The 21,151-nt window shown below is 43.0% G+C and overlaps 1 protein-coding gene across 1 annotated transcript; it reads left to right on the top strand.

Annotated features, from left to right (window-relative positions):
• The first annotated feature begins 3,521 nt into the window (after nucleotides 1-3,521).
• Nucleotides 3,522-20,788, top strand: ATP6V1B2 (ATPase H+ transporting V1 subunit B2). Its single transcript, XM_015826824.1, has 14 exons — nucleotides 3,522-3,651; nucleotides 11,700-11,755; nucleotides 12,632-12,730; nucleotides 13,472-13,565; nucleotides 13,709-13,786; nucleotides 15,327-15,466; nucleotides 15,586-15,687; nucleotides 16,259-16,356; nucleotides 17,049-17,172; nucleotides 17,834-17,984; nucleotides 18,918-19,000; nucleotides 19,231-19,335; nucleotides 19,700-19,829; nucleotides 20,544-20,788. Exons 1-14 carry the CDS (start codon nucleotides 3,528-3,530, stop codon nucleotides 20,684-20,686), a joined length of 1,527 nt encoding a protein of 508 aa, XP_015682310.1. The 5' UTR covers nucleotides 3,522-3,527; the 3' UTR covers nucleotides 20,687-20,788.
• The last annotated feature ends 363 nt before the right edge of the window (nucleotides 20,789-21,151 follow it).

The raw sequence follows: 21,151 nt of genomic DNA, 5'->3' as shown, positions 1-21,151 counted from the left end.
CTGAAAGAAACAAAATCATGGCTTATATTATATTTTTTTCCATCTGCATGAAAATGGATATGGTTGTGTGAACCTTGTGTGCAGTTGCTGTTGATAGGCAGATCTAACTTCTCTACCTAATTCTTAAATTTGCTCCAGGAATCGTATACACACAGCACTTCCTTTTCATCCTTTCCCACATCAGCTAAGGGTTAGATTATTAGGCTGAAAGAGAATGATTCATCTTAGGGTAATATTATGGGAGTAATTAATACATTTGCACGAAGGGGGATTAGACAATATTATGTTTTTTGTGTTGTTGTTCAGTCACTAAGTCGTGTCCGATTGTTTGCAACCCCATGAGCCAGGACACACTAGCCCTCTCCCTGTCCTCCACTATCTCCTGAATTTGCTCAAATTCATGTTCATTGCATCAATGACACTATCTAACCATCTCATCCTCTGCAGTCCTCTTCTGCTTTTGCCTCCCATCTTTCCCAACATCAGGGTCTTTTCCAATGAGTCTTCTCATTAGCTAGCCAAAGGATTTGAGCCGTTCAGTAGCTGTCCTTCCAAAGAACAGTCAGGGTTGAATAGCGTGTCTAATTTTTGTCTAATAAAAAAAGAAAATATTTTTAAAACGAGTTATATTAATGCTCGGTAATCATTATGTTATTCTAATTAACTATTAACTACATACATATACATAAATATATACTTATGCCAGTTTCTGCAGAACCTGTTTTTGTAAAAGAATGTTAAATTCAATTTAGTAACATTTTTTAAAAAGCGATTGCTCGGAGTTGGAAAATAATAAAATGGGTGAAATAAATCCTTTGTGCGAGAGTCAAATTGAAGTTACAGATCAGTTATGCAATGTCCAATAACTCCACTTATTATGATGATTGATGTTCATGTATTTTTTTAAAAAATAAATTATGTAGTCTGTTCAATAATAAGGGAAAAAAAGAGGAAGACTATTTTGGACTTATATACTTATAAGAAAACGATCTTAGCAGGATAAATGCATTGGGAAAATTGACTACAATTTATAAGCAGCCTGCAGTGGTCATAAGTGTGAGGACCCATCATAAGTCACTGTTGTAAATACGATTGTAAACTGAGGACTATCTATATTTTTCAGACTGAAAGCATGAATATTTATTCCATCAGGACACAGTTGTGAGTCTGCAACATGCCCATATTAATCACCCCTCTGGAGGAAGAGGTGGATGACACTTAGATAGTTGTCCATCTGCAAATTAAGGGAAGTAGGATGATGCTTCATCCTTTCCTTTTATGAATTTGTAACATTGAAGAATTCTGCTTGAGTGGATCAAGCCTACAGCTCAAAATCTAAAAGCCTGCTTTGAATACAGAATGTCCTAAATTCAATTTCCATCTTCATGAAAGTTCCCTATCTAAATCCATTCAAAACATCCTTCTCAACAGATACAACCCCCCCCCCACCCCCCCCCGTATATATAGTGAAGTAGATCCTCATTATGAAGGCTCATCAGGATGAGCGTTATATTCCAGTGCTTCTGAAAGGCTTCAAGTGGATGGCTTTAGGAAGCAATATTGACTGATACAGCCCAATGGTATGACCTGGCATAGGGAAGCTTTATAAACCTATTTGCTTCGACTCACTGCTGAATGAGGTTGGAAAAGGCATAGTTTTGTACATGTGTACCCAGCTAAAGAGGAGGCAAGTGCAAAAACACGAGAGAAAAGAGAAAAGACCTTGTAGCCTTTACTTTTAATGCTAGCAACAATAGGAATTTATTAGCAACTAGCTGTACCAGGCCACGCGTTGCTGTGGCTCAGTCTGGTTAAATGGAAAAGAAAGAAAAGAGAAATCGCACGTTTGTAATATGTTTACGTCCAACAGATGGCGCTGTTTTTTAAAAAAAGCATGTTTTTACCTGTCACAGGTGTGACATCTATATAATAGTAGGTATATAAAAACACGCATGTATTCGAATGCAACGTTGTGTCAAAATTTCAAAACAATCAGTGAAGAACTTTCGGAGATTTAAGATTTTGAACAAACGAACATTTACATTTTTATTTATATAGATGGAGATGTCAGTCTTTCCTCAACTGGCAAAGGAAAAAAAAACCTTTTGAGATTTCCAAGGACAAAAAAGCTAAGAAAAGTATATTATGTCAAGACATTATGAAAGAATTCCAATGATTGCTATGTATCAAATATGAACCCTATTTGTATTCTAATTTTTATGCTGCTTTTTCCTGCCGGGCAAATGCAACAGACTCAATGACCTTCTCTTCACCCAGTTTCCATCTGTCTCTTGATTTGGTGTCAGGCTATTTACTTTTGTTTACTAGCTCTCAGGACAAAAAAAAAATGTGCTCTGTGCTATCTCTTTGAAACAGTTTTCCCAAACCCGATAAACTCCCATCAGCCCCAGATAACAAGGTCTCTGGATACAGTAGAAGTCATTATCACTGCTTGCTCTAAGACAGGGGTAGGCAACCTTGGCTCTTTGATGACTCGTGGACTTCAACTCCCAGCTGGCTCAGGAATTCTGGGAGTTAAAGTCCACGAGTCATCAAAGAGCCAAGGTTGATACTGAGACTGGCAGTCACTGCAGTTATCTCTCACCCTATTCCTACGCCTACCTAAAGAGCCATTGCCATAGACTCTCCAATGGCAAAAATCCTAAAATAGTTCTTTTTTCTCTCCTATTATTTGTACTTTAATTTGCAACTGTTTATATTGCTTATAAGCCACTTTGAAAGGATTGCTGCTAACCTGAGAGGTGGTCAAGGCTACCTTAACCTATCTTACGACCCGAGTTTTGCCTTTCCTTTCAAGAGGAGGACACGATCCTTGTACCTTTATTTGTTTATAAAATGTATTAGCCATCCATCTTGCCTCACAGTAATTCTGGGCGGCTTACAACATTATAATGCACATCTCCCTGCTCTCTATGACACAGTTTTAAATAGCGAAATCCAGATTGGGAGCTTTGCCTTCTCTATGCTGTGCAGGTAGTGCTTGGAGAAGCCCCTCCGCAGGTGCTCAGAGGTCCTTTCATTGTTGTGCGACACGGATTTATACAACAGAAGCTAAGTTCAGCCGCTTTGCAGTACCAGGGATTGATGGAAAACCAAATGTCCCAGCTGTCTGACGCCACTTGATCCCCGATTAAGGCGTGTTTGTCTTTGCAGGGGTGGGCAGGAAACACCCTGGTCCCAGTCTGGAGCCGCTCCTCGCCTTGGGGTTACTGTTATAACTCCCAGATGTGGGAACTTCTGTTCTGCGCTCTGCACACGCTCAGGGACAGCTCGCCCGCGCTCTGCGGCGCGGCCTGCGCGTCTCCCTCGCTCTTTCCCGGCCCCGCCCTTCAGCACCCTGGCCAGCTCCTCTCCTCTGGCTCCGCCCATTTCCCTCCTCCCTTCCCGCCCATTTCTGGGTCTGTCCCGTTCGCGTGAAGAGAGAGAAAGGCGGGGGGGGAGAGGGGGTGACGCAGAGCGCTTATATCAGCGCCTGCGCAGTCACGCGGCAGTCCAGACGGGGCAAGATGGCGGCGATGCGGGTGATGCGGGGGATGGTGAACGGCGCCGTCTCGGAGCTGAGCGGCGGAGGCGCCATGCGGGAGCAGGCGGCCGCCGTCACCCGCGATTACCTCTCCCAGCCCCGCCTCAGTGAGTACCGCGGCCCGGCAGTGCCGCCGTGCCGAGGGAGTCTCTCCTTTTAGCCCTCGGTGGAGCTGGAAAAAGACCGGAATGGGGCGGGGGGCGGTTGGGGTCACCTCCGCCTGGGATCCCCCCGGACGGGCTCGGCTGCTTCTCTCCCGGAGCGGGAAATCTTGTCCATTGGGCTCCTCCCGGGTGCAGCAGATCCAACCTTGGTGCCCTCTAGACCTATTGGATGGCAAGTTCCATGTCGGCTGGGGATGATGGGCGATTTGGTCCGTGCGTTGTGATGATGCTGGGGGGGGAGGAGAAAGAGAGAGAGAGAGAGGGCGATGCAGAAGCTCTTCTTGAGGGGTGGGTGGGGAGGTTGGGATGCAACCTTTCCTTTTGCAGATCTCCTCGCCCTGGCATCAAAAAAGAGACTCCTGTCTTTTTGCTCCTCTGCATTTGCTGGGGAGGAGGACGCAAGCCCCGCGTCCAGGGGTTTCCATGCCCCAAAGCCCCAAAGCAGGCAAGGACCAGACCTTGCCTGCACAGCCAGCCCAGCTTCTGCCCCCTTTCCCCCCGCTTCTTGGCCATCATCCTGCAGAAAGAGCCTCTGGGTGACCTTTCAGTGCTGTTTGAGTGTCTCTTCCTCGAGTGTCTCTTCCCTAGATTGGCATCAGACCCAACGGGCTCTCCGGGCTAGGCCCTCCTTGCACACACAAAGAGCACTGCAGTGCCAGTTTCTGCGGGCAGCTTTTCCTTCTAAGTAAGGCCAGTGAAGCCCAGGATGGCGCTTATGTTCAAGTAAACCTCCCTTTGGCTGTAGAACTGAATGTCCAAGGGTAGGCGAGATTGCAGTCTCCGCCGTAAAGTAAGTCCTAAGAGAATGATTTGGGGAGTGGCGAGGCCCGAAGGGGTCTATATTGCAATGCCATCATCACCCCGCAGGATCAGACAAGCTTCCTCGTGGCACTCCGTGCCCATTCTCTTAACAGTAGATACCCTTCAGTAAATGGTTCTGTAGTTTCCTTGGTTTTAATCACATGATTTTATCACTATTTCTTATCCCCTTCATGTCTTTCTCCCCCATTTTTTTTTTTTTTACTATGGACTGCCTTCTCTTTCCTTGGTCAGCTTATTCCTCTGTGCTGATTTGGGCATGAAAGAAACCACTAGAATGCCTTCATTTCCCCCCCCTCCCCAGAGACCGATGGTCCTTGCCACTCTTACACCATTGCTGTCCCTTGAAGAGGATACTCTCTCCCTGCCTGTTTGTTTTTTCTTCTATATCTCTCTATAAAATATATTCTATATTTTTTTCCCTATAACAGAACCATCCTGGTTTGCGATTAAAATGAGAAATGAGAGTAAGAGATTGTGAAACCTTCTGACTAATAGATTATGGCTAAGCCTCAAGATCATGTGACACACTGCAGGCTTGCGTGAAAGCAGTCAGTGGAAGCAAGATGGCTCGGGCACACAGAGGTTTCGCTCTCACATCCCAGTGTGTGAAACGCTCTAGGGATGAGACACACTTTTAAGGTCTTTTGGGGTGTAGATTTATTGTTGCCGGGTGAAATGGAGGAAAGATAGAGACCAGAGTCAATTCTGGAAAAGTTTTGGCATTGTTGCGTGAGAGAGCTGGGTTTTATTCATTTCAGCCTGATCTGAAATTGCCTGGGTTGCCTTTAAGGGAGAAGAAATCTAGAAGGCTGACTCTTTCAGATTGTTGAGCTGGCTGGTTATTTTATCAACTTTGGCAACTTGCCACTTAGTTATTATGGTCCTCCTTGAATAAGGTGGTGTGCACGTTTAATGTAGGCAATTAAATCAGATGTAAAGTGAAATAGGCTCAGTTATTCACTGGGAAATTAAGCTTGGTTACTACTATTCAGATCAGGACAGACATGTTTCTGATGCTGATTTTGTTGCTGTAAATCAAAGGTAGTGTGACAGCAAATACAGTTTTGCAATTGTGGAAGTCCCAGAATGGGGATATCCTGTATTATAGCAGTGAAACATAGCTTCATGGATCCCATACAGATGCAAGAGTGGAATGAGCAGATAAATTCAAATAGCAGAGAAATGTTTTTTAGAAGCACATCTCGTTTGCCTCATGAAAATACCTTTATATCTGTAATTTCCAGGCAAGGATAAAGAAATCTAATTAGGTAGATGAAAAGCAAGGTTTCTCTTTTTCTTAGTAGTATCTGTTTTCTCCCTTTGAGCTTCCAGAGAAGATGTTGCTGAGGAATATTTCCATTAGAAATATTTCCTTAGCTGAACAGATGCCTGGGTATCCTCCCATCCTATCCTTTCAGCACCCCCATAGCCCTGCCAGAATCTGTACCAGTAATAGTTTATGTCCCTGTGCTCAGGGTTGTATCTTGGGTTCTCCACCAGGCCACCTGTCCCTCCTGTTGTTGTTGTTTTAATCCCACCTTTATTTTTTTATATAACTAACAAATGTATCTAATGGTCCTTCCCACACCTATTTTAATTTTTCTAAAAAGGTAAATCTTTCTGGTCTTCAAGCAGATCACAAACACATAGATGCTGTGCTGCAAAGCCACACATTTTAGCCCCCAGAATTATTGTTTACTTCCAAAGTGCATTCCAAGCATTGTTAGATTTTCAGCCCTGTGCTTCAGTTGCAAGACTGCCACGTGGGAAGGAAGGAAGAGTTAAGCTAAGGTAGTGGAGAGCAGTTTAAGACAGGGGTCCTCAACCCCCAGGCCGCAGCCCACTACCGGACCATAGCCCATTTGGAACCGGGCCCCATAAGCAGCAGGCGAGTGTGCAGGCGGGGACAGCTCCACTTGCGTTAGTAGTGGGTGAGCGCACTTACAAAGCTCTGTTTATTCGAGCCTGCCACTCACGCAAATGGAGCTGTGCACACGCGCTCCCTCCCCCACTCACGTGGAATCATCCCCCCCCCATCCCATGCCCATCAATCCGTAAAACAGGAAAGATTGGGGACCGCTGGTTTAAGAGACTTCGAGTGGGCAGCATTAAATAACCTCAAGACTTTGCTTTCTAGGGAATACATTATTTGTGGCTATCCTCACTCACGGTTGCATTTGTTTGTAAGAATATGTTAAGACCTTCCTGTGGCAGAAAAATGCCATGCCCTCAAGATTTAAAATGCGCATGTCAGTCCAAAAATGTAATCTTTGGCCAATCCTTGTGTGCCACCGAGCATCAAGATATCTTTAGTTAAGGGGTACGCTTTTAGATATGGTTTTTCATCTTCAGCAGAATGAGAAAAAGAGATATCCCTGGAAAGAGTGAGGAGACAGATGCAGATGTTGAGTGTGGACGAAATTCATTCAAGCAGGAGGTAATCCACTTCTTTTCTCAGATAGTACTGCAGACTAAGATATAACTAAAAAATTAAGCCTGGAGTAGGATACTTGAGGCTCATCTGACATGCCTGTAACTCCCCTTTGCTGAAAGAACATCAGTATATTTGCCAGCAATGTTGGCTAGATTTGGAAGCATTAGTTGACATAGACTCTGGCTTGGTCTTCTGTGACTGATTACTGCTTTCTTAGAAGTGCAGGGTCCTTATAGACAGAAATTTGGATTTTTGTGTGGGCAAACACATAGGAAGGAAATGAGATTGTTTGGAGAGTGACGGGAAGTAAGCCCTTCTCCCCCAAAATGTGGGAAAAGAAAACAAAATGTTCAAGAGTTAACCATAAGATTTATACTGTAGTTGTACCAAACTGGACTGGAAAGCCATATTTTAACTAAACTTGAAACTCTTATTTGGGGAGGTTAGGGGAAAAATTGGGTGTTCGTGGACACAATTCTTTGTACATTTTTTTCTGCAGTTTCAAGGGAATATGTTTTCTAGGATAATATATGTAAGACTGTGTTTGTGTTATAAATATTATCTGAAAAATAGCAGTAATTTCAGTGTTACCAAGTTAATAAATCAAAACAAACCTGCTTTCAAACAGCATCCTACCTGTAGATGTTATCTTTTGAGGGACCTCTGAGGAACTGGGATTTGCACTTCGCCAAGATTTTAGCAGAAATATTTTGCAGTTGTGCAATAGCTGTTAAGGACATAGCTCAAAGCCCAAATGTGGTCGAGAAAGAAGGAAAAAATCTTGTTGATTGGTCTCCAGTTGTGATGAAACACACACACTTTGTAGATATCTGTTCTACCACACACATCCTTTGAGCCGCAGAAGAACAGGTAGAATGTTAAAATATTTAAGGTTAGGGTTAAAAAAAACTGGATCAATTGTTTTAAAAGATGTACACTTTAATACTGTTTTGATTTAAAGCTCAGATATTACCAACATAATTGGTGACATTGTAAAAACGTATTTACTATACACCAAAAACTTTGTAACATCTCCGCCAGCCACGTAGGTATTACTGTGTTGACACAACGCAGGTAACATACCAACCTGTTTACTATAAATATTCTCATATAGCTGTTCTTCCAGTTCAGTTTGAGACATCCTCATGGTAATCCCCAGCACAAATAAACGAGGATAAATTTTACTTAAGTACATAAAATGTTTTCATGCTAGACGCAAACTGTACCATTAAAATTATGACTGGGTTCACACATTATGTTAAGCCAACCACCAAATACACCATATTGTGTGAAGCCTAACAAAATGGTGCAATGCTGTAGTTGACCTTCTGAGACATTTTGGATAAATAAGAATCTGGGTTTACCTGTCCTGACACAAGTAATCCTTAACTTACGATCACATGAGACATTTGCTAAGTGACTTTTGCCCCATTTTGCAAACTTTCTTGTCATGGTTGTTAAGGAAATCACTGCAGCTGTTAAGTTAGTAACATGGTTGTTAAGTGAATCCATTTTCCCCATTGACGTCACTTGTCAGGAGGTCACAAAAAGGGATCATGTGACCCCAGGACACTGCCACTTGTCATAAATATGAGTCAGTTGCTAAGCGTCTGAATTTTGATCACGTCACCCTGGGGATGTTGCAACGGTCATAAGTGTGAAAAGTGGTCATAAGTCGCTTTTTTCCGTGCTGTTGTAACTTCAAATGATCACTACCATTTGAAGCTATTGTTAAGTGGAGGACTACCTGGTGAGAATTTTTGACCAAAATGTCTGGAAGCCACCTTGGCTTAAATTGTCACAGAGACAGATTTATTCTGTCCTTCATCCAGTTTGCAAATAGCAATAACAACAGGAGCAACAACTCAAGCAGACCGATAACGTAGCTAGTAAATCTGTGAAAACCACTGAGAAATGGCTGATCTCTACGAATCTTTCATCGGACTTGAGTCTTGTTGGATTCCAAGTTGGATTCCACGAAGATTTGTGCTTAGCTGTGACCTTGACAGGACAATCCCTTTGGCATATTTCCTTGGAAATAAGTATCGCTCCTGTCTAATGAGATTTATTTCCAGATAATTGTGGATTGGATGCAGCTTCTTACTCAGTTCTCCTGTTCTAGAAATAATCTGGTTTGTTCAGCCTTTCCTTATTTTTCGGGAACAGTGATTAATGATTACTCTTTCGCCTTGTGAGTCTGATAAAGCCCTTTGAAGCGCTTCTCTTTTTACAGTCATGTGGGGTTAAATTGAAGCTTTTGCTGGGAAGGATAATGATGAAGGACCCTTATAGCTTTGGGCGTGCTCTTTTTCGCTTCCCCCCCCTCCGTCCTTTACTCATACAGTGTCTCTGAATAGATTATTATAAAATAATTCCTGCATGCCTTTTGGCTGCATCTGTGAGCCCAGAGTAGATGAACTTCTTTGCATATCACAGAGATAGTTGAATTCCTTGTAGCCACCTGTGGGAACAGGCCACCCTCCTTCACAGAGGTTTATTTACAAAGTGAGCGGATGTGTATTAAGCTAAAGTGTGTGGTTGGTGGAGGTAATGCTTAAGAGTTAGCATGATGAATGGATCCAGGTTCTTGAGGCGCTACAAGCAAACCATGGCTTGGGCTTGCTGTGAAATCATCCGTTTTCATTTTGAAACCCTGATTTAAGGTATAGCATGTTATATAGACTCCCCTAATTGCTACTTGTTCGATAAATCTTGGTTTACTGTGCTATAAGAACCAGGTCATAATATTTCTGAGCAGACAAATATAAGAAGACAACTTCATGCTGTATACGTTGTGGTAACCCAACCTGCAAGTAGTTAGGCCATGCACATTCTAATCTTCAGAAGCTTCTCATAGGCAAGTTAAAGTAGAAAGCATTCTTAAAACCCACTTCCCTTGTCTAGTCAACAAGAAGGGAAGCTAAGGGTTGTCAATGAGAGTTGGTGCTTGTTTCTAGTTTCCAGGTGTTTTTCTTTAAAAGGCAAATGAGAGAGATGCTCTAGAACAGGGGTAGTCAACCTTGGCTCTTTTATGACTCGTGGACTTCAACTCCCAGAATTCCTGAGCCAGCTTAGCTGGCTCAGGAATTCTGGGAATTGAAGTCCACGAGTCATAAAAGAGCCAAGGTTGACTACCCCTGCTCTAGAATTATGAACTCCTGAGAATCCAGGAGTTTATGGACATGCCTCCATTTTTTTAAAAAAAAATAAATCCTTGGACCCATTCAGAAGAAGCCGGTATAGCACCTTGCTTTATAGGGTACAAATGGATTGTTTACTGCAAAGCATAAAGAACTAAGTGCCCAATAAAATAACTCTGTTATTACAGGAGGGATATAAGGGTGGAAAAACATCTTTGGCAGAAGGATTGAGCCACGGGAGGGGTACAAGGATCAGATTCATATCTGATGTTAAGTCATGGCTTCCTGAATATTTTTTTTTTATTAATTTCATTGTGATTTCCTTGCTAAGAAGCTGCTCAAAATCATTGAGTGTTTATTTATTTATTTGACTTCTCAGACTCCTAAAAGGATCTTTGGAACTCCTAAGGCTTCCCAGACCACACTTTGAGAGTTACTGGTTTAAACCAACATGTGAATCAAATTTCTGTTTATGTGGGATTATTCTCCTTTTCTCTGCTCCTTCTTTGTAGGCAGAGCTAGTGCCCTAGTCACATTTTCTTAGGAAGTATAAAATGTATACATTGGTTCAGGCCAGTTGATCCTTGCCATTGTTCAGATCATGAATAAGAAGCAAAATGGAATAGCAACACATCCCCCAGACATGTGTGGGCCCAATTGAGTATAGTTCAGATCTCCTTAACCCAGAGTAAGACACTCTGGGATGTCAAGTGTCTGCCTCTGATTGCTTTCCCGTTGCCAAGGGGGTGCAGGTAACTGGTGCCAATGCAAATGGGCATGATGTTTCCCAGCTATTCATTGAAATAAATTCTGGCACAGAGCCTTAGCATGCTCTGAGAAGATTGCAGCTTCTGACTTACTTCCTTGTGCCAAAAAATTTTGTTCTAAAGATTTAAGGATCTGCAGCTTTTAAACTTGCAGTGGTTTTTTCCCTCCATCATTGTAGCAAAGTGTGAAACGAAGGCTTTTATTGAACTGCCATAATGGGATACCTGATTTTATGAAAATAATGTTATCTGTGCTAGTATTAATATGGTATTGTGTCTGTAGCCTTCATGAAAGTGGTGTCCTTAAACTCTGGGAATGGTGGTTCCTGTGTTTTGGATCATGGTGTTCGGGTGTTTCTCTCTCTCCCCCCCCCCCCAGTTTTTCTGTAGTTTAAATGAAAGCTGCTATATATACTGTAATTCGTTACAATCAAGACTAGTGCCTGAAAATATAATTTAGATATCTCCAGTCTTGACAGTAAGTCTTGACAGACAGTCTTGACCCTTTGAATTAGTTGTCAGCTTTAGAGTTGCATCGCAGGTTGATAGTCTATTTACTTGATTTTACATTTTTAGAGGCTGGAGGCAAAAAAAAACAGTGACATAAAAAAATCTCTCTTTAGGGAATTATCTCACAATAATTGGCACTCCATATGTAGCATATGACTCAAGCTAGTTGAGATCTCTTTTCCAAAGATGATCTATCAAGCATAGCATAAGAATGCGTTTGAGGTGGCTACATATCCTGCATTACTATTTAGTAAATTTGTGTAAGTTTTCACTAAGCGTGCACTAGATTGTTTAAACATCTTCCTTTTGGCTTTTCAGCATATAAAACAGTATCTGGAGTTAATGGACCACTCGTAATCTTGGATCAAGTGAAGGTAAATTGGAGATTTAATGGCTCTGTAAAACACTTGGTTTGAACTGCAGTTTCCTGTGGTTGTCTTTAAATATAGTAAGCATTAATGTATTTGTAAATGTATTTTGCAGTTATCTGTTTTCGTGCTAGCTTGGTTGATATTGCAATGAAAATTACATTCATACTGATGTATGGATTCTTTAGACAGAGCACCCTTTTGGGTATGGAAAGCATGTCTCAACATGTTCAAGGCAGATATGCAAATCTCATTCCATCCTTTGCAGTAAAATAACATCTGTAGACAAGTAACTGATGGTTTTATTTACAGAAGCCTTTAAACATTCTCATCAAATACAAACGCATTATCAATCTGTAACTTCTGGCTGGGATTTCCAGTTTCACTGTGGAATTTCAAATATGAAAAAGTTAGACCAGCCTTTCTATTTCTTCCATCTGATGTGGGACTAGCAACAGCACCCCAGGCATATCTATTTTTTTTTAATCCATCACATTTAAGAACATCAGTTTGGGGAAGCTACTGAATAGATGCCAGCTTTTTTCTGGGCTGAGAAAGCTAGATAATTTTATCCCTTGTTCAAAAAATGCCATAGTAAATTTTCACTGATAGGTGGCTGGCAAGCCATTGCTATGGCTATCAGAATTTCAGACTGAGTGCTTGTAAAAAATGGTATGGGGGGGGGCGGAATCACTGGTCTATAATTATGTCCAACAATTCAGTGTTCCCCTAAGTTTTTTTCAGGTTGTAATTTAACCTTTAAACTTTAAAGTTGAAGAAATGAGCTTGATCACCCTTGATGTTCTGTGCGCTAATTTTGTGCCTCTCCTGCTCTTAACAAAAAATATCTTGGCCTAGTTGACTGTCGTTATTGTCATTTAGTTTCCCAGGTATGCAGAGATTGTGCATTTGACACTGCCCGATGGAACAAAGAGAAGTGGACAAATCCTAGAAGTCAGTGGATCCAAAGCTGTAATTCAGGTAAATGGCTTCCCAGTCATTTTTCAAATGTTTGCAATGGAAATAAGCCATCTGAAGTAACAGATACATACTTTTACAGGTAGTCCTCGAGTTATGATCACAATTGAGCCCAAAACGTATGTTGTTAAGTGAAACATTTGTTAAGTGAGTTTGCTCCATTTTACGACTTTTCTTACTGCAGTTAAGTGAATCACTGCAATTGTTAAGTTAGTAACAGGGTTGGCTTTCCCCAACCATGGAGATGCTGCAACAGTTGTTAAGTGTGAAAAATGGGCATAAGTCACTTTTTTCAGTGCCGTGATGACTTAGAACAGTCACTAAATGAACTGTTGTAAGTCAAGGACTACCTATATTCTTACCTGCTATTCTAGGGTCCAACATCTTTATTACATAAGATTTTTACAATGGGCTTGTTAATATTTCAGAAACCATGTGTGCCTCCAGGCTTCCTATGAAAGAGAAGTACATTCGGTTTCTGGTCTCGCAATATTTTTTGTTCCAGGAAAGCTTAACCTAATTTGCTTTCCTGTTGGTTAGGAATTAGTTTCCCATCGAAATAGTCTTTCCCATTAATAGTCAATAAAGCTATTTTTGAGCTGTTGTAGCAGGAGCCTCAAATAAAGAACAAGTGTAGTAACGGCCTTGATTCTGTTTAAATGTTTACTAGGAAGCCGTTTGCTGACCATAGATAGTGCTATTGTTGAAATAAAAACATGCAATCAAATATTTGCCCTTTTCTAGGTGTTTGAAGGAACTTCGGGAATCGATGCTAAGAGAACATCTTGTGAATTCACCGGGGACATCCTTCGAAGCCCGGTGTCCGAAGATATGCTTGGTAGTACCAGATTTTGTCTATTGGATGGAAAACTTTATATGTGATTTGTCCTGATATCTATTTTGTATGCAGGGTTTGTGGTAATAATGCATCTCTCCCTCTTTCCCTTTCCCTCTCCTTCTCTTTTGTTCTGATCTTTGTAGGACGTGTGTTTAATGGCTCAGGAAAACCTATCGACCGAGGTCCTGTAGTCTTGGCTGAAGACTACCTTGATATTATGGGTATGTTTAAAATGTTTGTTGTTGTTGTTAATTGCGAAGTCGTGTCCGACCCATCGCGACCCCATGGACAATGTTCCTCCAGGTCTTCCTGTCCTCTACCATCTTCTGGAGTCCATTTAAGCTCACTCCTATTGCTTCAGTGACTCCATCCAGCCACCTCATTCTCTGTCTTCTATTGCCCTCAATCTTCTATTGCCCTCAATCTTTTCCAGCATTAGGCTCTTCTCCAGGGAGTCCTTCCTTCTCATTAGGTGGCCAAAGTACTTGAGTTTCAACTTCAGGATCTGGCCTTCTAAAAAGCAGTCGGAGTTGATCTCTTCCAGGACTGACCGGTTTGATCGCCTTGCAGTCCAAGGGACTCGCAGGAGTCCTCTCCAGCACCATAGTTCAAAGGCCTCAATTCTTTGGCGCTCAGCCTTTCTTATGGTCCAACTTTCACAGCCATACATTGCAACTGGGAAAACCATGGCCTTGACTATACGCACTTTTGCTGGCAGGGTGATGTCTCTGCTTTTTAGTATGCTGTCTAGATTTAAAATGTTTACTAAGACATTAATATAAATGGTTTTCAGGAAATGGGTGTGCAGCTCTGTGTAGGAAAGTAGTAAGCTAGCATAATAAAGCATCAGCTCAGGGAAGCAGAGTTGCAAATATGACATCAAGTGAAGTTATAATTAAAAGTAATCATACTTTCTAATCAAACTGATGCAATCCCATCCCATCAGTTGGGAGTTGGCAATGGATTTGGAGATTCAGTGAATGAAGTGATCAATTTGAAGATTGATTTGACGATTCAGCGACTATCTGTGCATGCACCATTGCACTTTTCCTTCATCTAAATGTTCAAATCAATTCAAAAAAATTGGCATGTGGAATCCAAATCATATCACAAATTAAAATCAGATCTTGGCTCATGTGCACATCCCTACACAAGCTAGAAAATCAACAGACTTCTTGCCCTGTCTCTTTTCAAAGGATACCAGGGGTAGGCAACCTTGGCTCTTTTATGACTCGTGGACTTCAACTCTCAGAATTCCTGAGCCAGCACGGCTCAGCTTGGAAACCTCTCCCTTTCCCCTCAACATGGCTGGCTCAGGAATTCTGGGAGTTGAAGTCCACGAGTCATAAAAGAGCCAAGGTTGCCTACCCCTGCCCTAACCCAATGATAGCAAGATCCAGTTTCAAGGCCTTGAAACTTTTAACCTGCTTTAAGGGATTGTGAGAACTGGACATTTCTTGGGTGAGGTCTTCAAGAAACCAGAATCGGATCGTCACCGTGTAGTCATTTAATTAATAAAAATGAAGTGTGGCCTCAAGCTTTGAAAGTACCACCCTGTTTAGAGACTGTCAGTTAAGCTTGCTGATAGTAACTCACAAAAGACCTTGCTGGGTATAGATGCTTCAGAAATATCCACTTCGTTAGACAAATTGCTTGAACCGTAACATGGGTATGTTGGATTTTAATATTCTTTGTGCGAAATTCTGGCCTTGGAAAATGCAGACTAAAACGGATTGTTTTTCCTCCATTAAAATGAAATAGGTCAGCCTATCAATCCTCAGTGTCGAATCTACCCAGAAGAAATGATCCAGACTGGCATTTCTGCTATCGATGGGATGAACAGTATTGCCAGAGGCCAGAAGATCCCCATTTTCTCGGCTGCGGGGTTGCCCCATAACGAGGTAAGGGTTTGAATAGCATTCTGGGAGTTGAAGTCCACAAGTCTTAAAGTCGCCAAGGTTGAGGACCCTTGCTTTATTACACTGAAGTCATGTGCTGCCATTATTTTTTTTTACCTCAGATAGCGGCTCAGATCTGTCGCCAGGCAGGCTTGGTGAAGAAATCCAAAGATGTGGTGGACTACAGTGCTGAGAACTTCGCCATTGTATTTGCTGCAATGGGAGTAAGTAACTAAATGCACACAAAACAATTTTCTCCCTCGTTGCCCAGAACAATGGCCGCAATCCTTGGGAGAGCAAATTGTCCCCATTACTCTGGCAATTTTGGGCAGCGTTGTTTTTTTCCCTTTTGGCTAAAACAGTGGTTCTCAACCTGTGGGTCGGGACCCCATTTGGGGTCGATCGACCATTTCATGGGGGTCGCCAAGCAAGGCTGTCCGCCTTTTTTTTGTCCACAATTTTTTTTGTCTGCCATTTTTTTCCCCTTTTCCGGCGGGTGCCTTACCTCCCTTGGGCTGGGCCAGCTGGTGGTCGGCCTGCTCCGTCTCTGCCGCTTGCCAGCTACACCTCGGCCGGCGCAGGGGGCGGAACCACGCATGCACTGCGCTCCCGGGCAGGGAAAGTCCTCGACTTACGACCGGTTGGGTAGTCCTCGACTTACAACCGGTTGGGGTCATGGCATTAAAAAGGTTGAGAACCACTGGGCTAAAAGAATAATCAGGGTGGAAAGGTCAAAACTTAGAGAAGCACTTGTGTTTGAACTGGTTGACTTTATCTCCTTGCTTTACTCTCTAGGTGAACATGGAAACAGCCCGATTTTTCAAAACCGACTTTGAAGAAAATGGGTCCATGGACAATGTGTGCCTGTTCTTGAATTTGGCTAACGATCCGACGTAAGTGGGCTGGAATCTTCCTAGTTGGATTTCATCTTGGATATTAATCGTATTACCTGGAAGTGGGGCCCTTTGATGTTAATTGATGTCCCTTTCATGGAACATCTTAGCTTCTATTGGTGACTGAAAGAGGGATGAAGCTCTTGAGGCACCGGACGAATATTGTCTTCTCATTTGGTTCAGACAGTCCCAAAGGTGTTTTCTCAAAGAGCAACTGGATTTGTTTTTCCATGAAGAGGTTTCGCTTTTCCTCCAAGAAGCTTCTTCAGTTCTTCAGAGAAGCTTCATTCTTCAGAGAAGCCCCAGAGAAGTTTTGAGAAGCGAAATCTCTTCAAGGAAAAACAAAGTCTAGTTGCCTTTGGAAAAACCACCTTTGGGTCAACCATGTCTTGGATGACTGGATGACTGAGAATCTCCATAGACCAGGGGTCCTCAACCTTGGCAACTTTAACTTGTGGACTTCAACTCTGGAATTCTGGGAGTTGAAGTCCACAAGTCTTAAAGTTGCCAAGGTTGAGGACCCCTGCCATAGACATTCTTCTTTAAGGAGACCATGGCCAGGGTTAACGCTTAATTACTCCAGAGGATCTTGAATCTTGTTTCAAGGTTTTTCTTCTAAGCTGCCATTTTGTTTTAGACGCAATCCTTCACTTTGGCATAATTGGTTTAATGGAGCTCATTATTTTTCACAGCATTGAACGGATAATCACTCCTCGCCTTGCGCTGACCACAGCAGAGTTCTTGGCTTATCAGTGTGAGAAGCACGTGCTGGTCATTCTGACAGATATGAGCTCCTACGCAGAAGCTCTGAGAGAGGTACATATTTAGTCTGTTGATCAGACAACTGCTGAACTGCACAGCCAAATATTTCCTCCAGCTTGAATTTTCTAACTTGTAAGGCACAAAATTAGAACAATTTACCAGTGGAACAACCTGCCTCCAGAAGCGGTGAATGCTCCAACACTGGAAGTATTTTAAGAAGAGACTGGACAGCCATTTGTCTGAAATGGTATAGGGTTTCCTGCCTAAGCGCAGGGGGTTGGGCTAGAAGACCTCCAAGGTCCCTTCCAACTCTGATATTCTATTCTAAATTAACTAAGAATCTGAAGGTTATGATTTTTTGAGAAGAAGAATTACTGCAGAATATTCTGTCATTATTGTCTTTCATAGATAGCATGAATGAATTCAAAAGGGCACGAAACGAGTGGTATTCAGATCCTCAGCGGATATGAAAACCCTTTACATGCCTATCAGCTAGACTCTGTGGGTTCAAGAAACTATTTCTTTATGTTAAGTAGATGGCCACAACCTTCAATTTCACAGAAAGATCAGATGGGTGAAAACTGGTGATCTCCTGCACAGCAGTGACAAAGGCTAAATCAGAAAAGGGTAGTCTTGGGGACAGAAGTTTGAAGACCCCTTTTTATGTTCTTGCTTCTGCTGGTTATTCCAACCCATTTGCCTTCATTTCCCAAAGGTCTCAGCTGCCAGAGAAGAAGTCCCAGGCCGGCGGGGTTTTCCTGGCTACATGTACACAGATTTGGCCACAATCTATGAGCGAGCTGGACGAGTAGAAGGCAGGAACGGGTCCATTACACAGATTCCCATTCTTACTATGCCCAATGATGGTAAGTGTTCTTTCAGGGTCGTTTTTTAGTCCTGCAGCTTCTTTCAACCTCTGCATCTGATGCCACATACGTCACCCCGCAGGCTAAGATTAAATGCATTAAGTCTAATGGGCAAACCTTTCACAACAATTCAGACACCGCTGCCATTAGCATCTGGGCAGCTGTGTTTTGTAACTCCAGGAGTTCCTTGCACACTCCGTAGGCAAGGGAAGAGTTTTTCTCCAGGATTTGGTGGCTCTTTCTTCCCCCCCAGCAGTCTCCTTCATTAACAGACCTTCGTACTTGGATCGCCTTTTCAGTTCCTTGTGTTTAGGCAGGTGTGTCACAGCGGGTGGATTTATAGTTTGTGTTCCACCATAAATCGTTAATGGCTGGGTTCGTACAATACAGTAAGGCATAAATCCTACCAGCCATCTTGAGGTTTAACAGGGTGTCTGTGAAACAGATCCGCAATTGGTCACGTAGTTTGCGCAGAAACTGGAAAGCTTTAATGCAGACATGTCAAACACAAGGCCCGGTGGCCAGATGCAGCCCGCGAAGTAGTTTCATGTGGCCCGCGAAGCTATCCTGGAAACAGTGAGGGAACGGCCCCCGCTGCCTTGGCCCTGGCCCAGGCCGGCCGGGAGCCAATGTACAATTTTGTGGTGGCCATCTTGGCACTTGCCCCAGTGGACCATGCCTTGGCACTTGTCCCGGTCCCACCCCCTTCTGCTAGAGACCCTCAGATCTGTCCCCCGCCTGCCCAAGCCCCCACAGGCCCCCTTTGACACGAATGATGTAGAACTGGCCACGCCCACTCCATCCACGCCCACCCAGTAGGCTGCACCCACTCTGGCCACACCCACCCGGCCCCCCAAGGGCAACCGCAATGCTAATGCGGCCCTCAGTGAAATTGAGTTTGACACCCCTGCTTTAATGCAACTTCTCTTGCAGACATAACGCATCCTATTCCTGATTTGACGGGATATATTACCGAAGGCCAAATCTACGTAGACAGACAGCTGCACAACCGACAGGTTCGTAGTTTACGTTGTAAAATACTACTTTGTGCCTGTTATACGTGAAGTCGCTGGTTTGATTGTCCAGGAAGGAATTATCGAAGAGTTGATCTGTTTGCCATCTCTTCGTTCTGCCACGACTCCTGGCTCCACTTTTCACAGAGCTTTTTTCAGTCTGTTGTTTCTTCCCCGGAAGTCACAAGTCCAATTCTTCAGAGCTGTCATTAAAAACCTGGTTCTTCTTCCAGATTTACCCACCCATCAATGTACTTCCCTCTTTGTCTCGATTGATGAAATCTGCTATTGGTGAAGGAATGACCAGAAAGGATCATGCTGATGTATCAAACCAGCTGGTAAGTGGAATTCACTAAAAGAGGTCTGTAGTTCCTCCATTGTCTTGCGTTAAAAAGCTTCTCTTCCTTTCTCTGACCTCTTTCCTTTTTCTCTCTTTCCTTTATGAGATTCGTATTTTTTTTAACTTACGGAAAAAGTATTTGATAAAAATAATCTAAAAAACCCAAATTGTCAATTTTTTTCGTGAGAGGTAGGCTCCCGATAAACCCCAAGTATGTCTAATTGCCTTTCACGCCAGAAATGATCTCAACATTCCTATGAAGCTCGTATTGCTTGAAACATGAAGACGTGTTTCTTAATAAACTTCACAGTTCTTAAATTTAGTTTTTTGTTTTTTGTTTTGCTTTGTTTTGTTTTGTCTAGTATGCCTGCTATGCCATTGGAAAGGATGTCCAAGCCATGAAGGCCGTAGTAGGAGAAGAAGCACTTACTTCTGACGATCTTCTGTACCTTGAATTTCTGCAGAAGTTTGAGAGGAACTTCATTGCTCAGGGTAGGTGTTGTCCTTCAGATTTATTTATTTATATCCTGCCTTTATTGTTTTTACGGGTAACCCAAAGCAGCAAGCACACACGATACTCCTTCCTTCTCCTATTTTCCCCACCACCACAACCCTGTGAGGTCGATTTGAGCTGAGAGAGAGTGATTGGCCCAAAGTCACCCAGCCTGCTTCCATGTCTAAGGTGGAACTAGAACTCACAGTCTCCTGGTAATTGGCCCAAAGTCACCCAGCTGGCTTCCATGTCTAAGGTGGAACTAGAACTCACAGTCTCCTGGTGATTGGCCCAAAGTCACCCAGCCGGCTTCCATGTCTAAGGTGGAATTAGAACTCACAGTCTCCTGGTAATTGGGCCAAAGTCACCCAGCCAGCTTTCATGCCTAAGGCGAGATTAGAACTCACAGTCCCCTGATCATTGGCCCCAAACCAGCCCATTAGCTGGTTTTCATGCCTAAGGTGGGACTAGAACTCACCGTCTCCTAGTTTCTAGCCTGGTGCCTTAACTACTAGATCAGGGGCCTTCAAACTTGGCCCTTTTATGACTTGGCTGGCTGAGGAATTCTGGGAGTTGAAGTCCACAAGTCATAAAAGGGCCAAGTTTGAAGACTCCCTGCACTAGATGAAACAGACTCTCAAGATGACTGGGGAAACTGTGGCTGTTTCCTCTGGATTTCAGTGTTTTGACCCTGCTGTCCATTATCATTTCAGGGCCCTATGAAAACCGCACTGTTTACGAAACGCTGGATATTGGATGGCAGCTGCTACGTATTTTCCCCAAGGAGATGCTGAAGAGAATTCCCCAGAGCACCTTGGCAGAATTTTATCCCCGAGACTCCACCGCAAAACATTAGCTTGCACCCTGTTGCTCCCCCAAAAATACTGGATTTTTTTTTCTTTCCCTTGTGTTGGTGTTTACTTGTCAGCCCCTGTAATTAAACCAAGAATAAGTGACATATTTGTGCCAGTGTTCCTGATGTTTGAAGCTGATAACAGAGTTTAAAATATGCTCCTTTTCAAACACTGGTTTCTTGAGTGGTTTACATATGCTGGGAGGAAATGGTTTATTTTTAGAATTTTCTTTGCTCTCCTGCAAGCGTTTTAGTTTTGTTTTTTTTCTCCCCCCCCCCCCCCCTTTATGTGGTCTTGAAGGAAGAAAGTACACAGAGCTGGCTGCTGTGCCATTTTCGGACTGTTGGAGCATGAGAAAACTCATCTAGTCGTGGAGGGAAAATCTAGACCCATCCCCAAGAAGTTGAGAAAAGTTGCATTCCTTGGTCAAGCCATCCTTGTCCACTTGGGAGTTTTGGTCCACTTTT

The sequence above is a fragment of the Protobothrops mucrosquamatus genome, unplaced genomic scaffold (assembly GCF_001527695.2).
Source record: "Protobothrops mucrosquamatus isolate PMUCROS unplaced genomic scaffold, P.Mucros_1.0 scaffold3318, whole genome shotgun sequence".
Taxonomy (NCBI): domain Eukaryota; kingdom Metazoa; phylum Chordata; class Lepidosauria; order Squamata; family Viperidae; genus Protobothrops; species Protobothrops mucrosquamatus.
Note: the sequence above shows the minus strand (reverse complement) of the source record. Positions and strands in the feature narration are given on the sequence as shown.

Coding starts and splice junctions, on each gene's coding strand:
- ATP6V1B2 (XM_015826824.1), top strand. CDS start 3,528: ATGGCGGCGATGCGGGTGATGCGGGGGATGGTGAACGGCGCCGTCTCG. Junction 13,566..13,708: donor GGTGTCCGAAGATATGCTTG/GTAGTACCAGAT, acceptor TGATCTTTGTAG/GACGTGTGTTTAATGGCTCA. Junction 15,467..15,585: donor CGGGGTTGCCCCATAACGAG/GTAAGGGTTTGA, acceptor TTTTTACCTCAG/ATAGCGGCTCAGATCTGTCG.